The sequence below is a fragment of the Trachymyrmex cornetzi genome, unplaced genomic scaffold (genome assembly GCF_001594075.2).
Source record: "Trachymyrmex cornetzi isolate Tcor2-1 unplaced genomic scaffold, Tcor1.1 scaffold2128, whole genome shotgun sequence".
NCBI classification, from domain to species: Eukaryota; Metazoa; Arthropoda; class Insecta; order Hymenoptera; family Formicidae; genus Trachymyrmex; species Trachymyrmex cornetzi.
Window position 1 is genome coordinate 9,054 of NW_017296769.1, and position 4,905 is coordinate 13,958.

A 4,905-nucleotide genomic window follows, 5' to 3' on the forward strand; every position below is an offset into this window, starting at 1 on the left:
TTATTTTTGATTTTTGAACATGGCCGGAGCCACTACCGCGTCTCCTGATTACAATAAAGATTATTAGGTAAATTTAATTCTTTTATTCACATATTATAAGTTATGCCCCGATATGTCTCGTCCGGATGGACATCTATTACTATGTAGTCGTGCCCTTGCACGCGTCCAGACAACAGCGTTCAAAGAAAAATCACTGCCAAAAACCAAATGGCAGTCCTGCGCGTCAGCCCTGGTGTCCTCTGCGCGCGCCTTCAGCCTCATTGTGTTCTGTTCGTTGATTCAGACAGCGTGCATCAGCCTTTGTTCAGTTTTCTGTGTTCGTTCTCTCTGTGTTATGCCGAAGCATAAGACAAAAAAGAGGTATTTGAGAGATGAAGAATCACGAGATCCTTATAATCGTGATAGATTTACACATGGGCATTCGCTCTAGAGATCGCTCGCGAGATCGCCCGCGATACCGTTCGCGCCAAAACAGATATCACAGCCTTTCAGTGGATTCTTGGTCGTCGGGGGAACCATCCACGAGGCACTCACTGTCTAAAGACAGACTCCAACAGACACTCGAACGTATTCAGGAACTGCTCGCCAGAGACGTCGATCATAACCCTAAACTTTCGGCGGGCCCAGGAGGTTAAGTCACCTTCGAGAGATTTCGGTCAGGTAGAAGAGGCGGCAGCCACGCCTGTCTCGACCGATTCACCGGTCATAATACAGAGCAATAAAGGACCGACGGTCGCGAATACGGACCGGGACTTCGTACCAGGTATGTCCTTTTGTCGACCCAAGTACTTTTGGCAAAGAAAGGACATAACCAACGGTTACCTTCGGCTCTCCTTTTTTGGTGTTTTTTCCACCTATAATTTCATATGATGGGACATGTTGCTTCACCAATTCACAATGTCACGTTAGTTCTAACTTTTTATTTTATTTTTTGCCTCATAGCCGCACCCTCCATGGCTGGAAACAATAATCTCGCAACTACCTGCAACGTGTCATTCGCTGTCCCTCCTGCCACTGAAATCGTAGACTCTCAGAACTCGATCCTCGCTTCGGAGACATTTTCCTTGGCTAAAGAGCTTTTCGGGGAGGGGGAATCACCAGCGACACCATCTATCTGGAACCATATGGTTCTAGACGCAATCCAAACAGAATCTCGAAAGGGATTAAACCAGGATGTTCCTGTCAAGCTCCTAGCTAAATACGAAATCAAGGACGATTTAGCAGCATTGGCCCCACCGAAACTTAACAAAGAATTAGCGTCGGTGCTAACTCAATCAGTGGTCAAGCGTGACGAACACCAACTACTAGCTCAGAGTCAAGTTAGCGCCTGTCTCAACGCTTTCGGTTCAGGCATTTCCCTCTTGCTGAAACCAGAGGTTACTCAGTCGCTTGACAATGAGGTTAGGTCGGCCCTAACACTCTTTTCGGAGGGTATTCACTTACTGGCTGACCATCAATATCGGCTTTCAATTGCTAGGAGGGCCTTCACCAAGCCCTCTTTAAATATTACTGGCAAAAATGCGGCGGACTCAGCAGCCATCGACGATTTTCTTTTCGGACAAAATTTTGCAGAGACACTCAAGGCCGCCCAAATCTGTAAGAAGACAGGACGCGAAGTATCTAAGCCTATACCTCAAGTGGGAAAAAAGACTCTTCAACCGGTCCGCGGGACGCTTCAACAACAAAAACAGCCATACATCTACAATAATAAACCGCACCGTACGGGAAACTGGAGGACTCCTGTTCGCGCGTATGCGGCACGGCGAACAGGAGATCGCTATCACAAGAACCGTCCCCACATATCTCAATCTCGGTCACGGAATCGGCGCCGCCTTTGAGCAAGGTAAGATCTGCAGGTCGTTTAAGCAAATTTTACGCTCAATGGGCAAATCTTACCACAGACCCTGTAGTTCTAGAAGCGTTACAGGGATATCGCATTCCCTTTATCACTCAGCCTCCAGCGAGAGTGTCTCTGGAAGAACCCGTGTGGTCTCAATCAGATGCAGTTTTTTGCGAGAAAGAAATAGAACGCCTGCGAGACAATGTGGCCATTGTTCTGGTGGAGCCTCGCGAAGATCAATTCTTATCGCCGTTTTTTCTGATAGATAAGCCATCAAGCGGAAAACGCCTCATTTTGAACTTATAGGAGTTGAATAAATATATCGAGACCTCCCACTTTAAATTAGAGGATTGGCGTACCGTTATTCGGCTTATGCTCCCTGGCACGCAAATGGCCACCCTGGATCTCGAGGACGCCTATCTCCTGGTTCCGATTTCGGTGGACCACAAAAGATTTTTACGTTTCCAGTGGCGTAAAAGAACGTATGAGTTCACAGCTTTACCTTTCGGGCTCTCAACCGCCCCCTATATCTTTACCAAGATCCTTCGGCCCGTAGACACATTCTTACGCAGTAGGGGCCACCAATCTGTGATTTACTTAGATGACTTCCTCCTCATGGGTGCTTCTGCCGAGGAGTGTAGAGCCAACATACGTACCACTATAAACCTTCTCCAATCTCTAGGTTTTATAATCAATTTTTCCAAATCTCACTTAATCCCATCGTCTAGATGCAAATATTTAGGGTTCACTTTCGATTCAATAGAACAATCCATCTCTATTCCTCCCAGTTGTCGGAAAAAGCTATGGCATTTAACTAGGAATTTGGCTCAAAAATTTACTTGCGCGATAAGGGAATTTGCCAGTCTAATCGGTTCACTCGTCTCCGTATGTCCGGCCGTCCAATACGGACTTCTTTATACCAAAGCACTGGAGAGAGAGAAATTTTTAGCGCTCGTCAATAATAATGAAGATTACACAAAGTTTATGAGACTCCCTTCTCATCTACAGGCGGACTTCTCCAGCATCCTGAATGACATAAATCAATCCAACGGAATACGCTCAGGCAAATTTGATAGAGAAATTTTCTCGGACGCCTCTCTAAACGGTTGGGGAGCATCTTGTGGAGAATTACGTACACACGGTTGGTGGTCGAAATCAGACCTGGCTCTTCATATAAACGCCTTGGAATTAAAAGCGGCCTTTAACGGCCTACGATGTTTCACATCTGACCTCCATGATTGCGATATTTTACTACGTATCGACAGTACGACGGCACTGGCCTACATCAACAAATATGGTTCTATCCAATTTCCCCATCTTTCGGCTATTGCAAGGGAAATTTGGCAATGGTGCGAGATCCGTAATATTTTTATATTTGCCTCATATGTTTCATCCTTAGAAAATTCTATCGCAGACGCAGAATCTCGAATCTCAGATCCAGATACAGAATGGTCACTTTCTAATGAGGCTTTTATCAAACTTTCTAACATTTTCGGGCCTTTCGATTTAAATCTTTTCGCGTCTCTAATCAACAATAAGTGCGAGGCCTATGTTTCTTGGTTCCCAGATCTAGGTTCGATTGCAATAGACGCCTTTACCCTCTCACGGAAGGAGGTAAATTTTTACGCTTTTCCACCATTCATTTTGTTGTCGCGAGTCTTAAGAAAGATAGTCGAGGATAAAGCGACGGGCACGGTAGTAATACCGTGGTGGCCCTCACAGGCCTGGTTCCCGTTGTTCTGTCGCCTATTGCTATCAAAACCGTTGGTTTTGTCACCTAATCGCTCTTTACTATCATCTCCTTTCAGGGACCAACATCCGTCGTGGAGAACCTTTCCCTGGGGGTCGGGAGATTATCCGGGAGGCATTCGAGGACCGTTTAGTGCCATCGGCCGCAATTCCAGCTTTACTTGCTTCCTTGTCAGAGACCACAATTAAGCAGTACTCCTATCCGCTTCGCGCCTGGTGGAATTTTTGTCAGCACAATCAGAAGCCACTCTTTTCTCCGTCTGTGGCCCAGATGTTAAACTTCCTCGCTCAAGAACTGCCTATCTCGTCTTTTTCAAGCCTCAACACTATGAGGTCAGCAATCTCCTTAATCTCAGACAACGAGATCGGTAACCACCCTATGGTTAGACGTTTCTGCAAGGGCGTCGCGGTGCTTAAACCACCTCACCCACGATATGATTACATTTGGGACCCGGCACCGGTAATAGCAAAACTGTCTTTAATGTATCCCTACGATTCTCTTTCATCAGCGTCTATCACCAAAAAACTGGTCCTCCGTCTCGCTCTAGGTTCGGGCCAGCGGGCTCAGACCTTCGCGGCTATAAGATTGTCACAAACCTCTCTAAATGAGAAACTAATTATCCGTATCCCTGACCGTATAAAAACCTCGGCTCCAGGTCGCTACCAACCTCACCTCTGCTTCTCACGCTTTGCCAGTCATGCAAATCTTTGCATAGTGCATCTCTTTGAGCATTATTTAGACAGAACTAAGGAATTGCGCCCACCGACTTGCGATTTTGTATTCATTTCTCTTTCTAAACCCTTTAAGGCAGTTACATCTCAGACTATCTCTCGCTGGATTAAACAAACTCTAAAGGAATGCGGCGTTAACACGGCAATATTCTCGGCACATAGCACTAGACACGCTTCGACTTCGTGTGCCGCAAAAAAGGGAGTCTCCCTTGACATAATTAAGCGCACGGTAGGTTGGACTGGGGAGTCTCAAGTTTTCGCAAATTTCTACACTAGGCCCATTATCAGTTCAGAGAACTTCGGTAATTCAGTCTTTATATATAAAAAAAAAAACGCATATATAGGTGTGCGTATGTATATAGTATATGTATGCGTATATAGGTGTGTATGGGGTTATATGTACTTATGTATAGGTATAGATATAGTAATAGGTTAGTACGTAAAAAGAAGCGAGAGAATGAAATGTTTTCCTATTCGAGAGAAACTATCACCTCAGGAAAATACCTATGTGAACCTGGCACCCGACTTTAAGAAAAACAATTTTTTTTATATGCATTGGATAGAGCTAGGTTTGTACCCAATTG

The 4,905-nt window shown here is 45.3% G+C and overlaps 1 protein-coding gene across 1 annotated transcript; it reads left to right on the forward strand.

The window, feature by feature from the left end:
- Nucleotides 1-125: 125 nt before the first annotated feature.
- LOC108760044 (uncharacterized) lies at nucleotides 126-4,623 on the forward strand (the record flags this gene model as incomplete). The annotated part of the gene is made up of 6 exons (XM_018505823.1): nucleotides 126-222; nucleotides 431-763; nucleotides 943-1,719; nucleotides 1,902-2,059; nucleotides 2,147-3,413; nucleotides 3,649-4,623. Coding segments are annotated over exons 1-6 (3,607 nt in total), but the record flags the coding sequence as incomplete, so codon positions are not given.
- Between the last annotated feature and the right edge of the window lie 282 nt (nucleotides 4,624-4,905).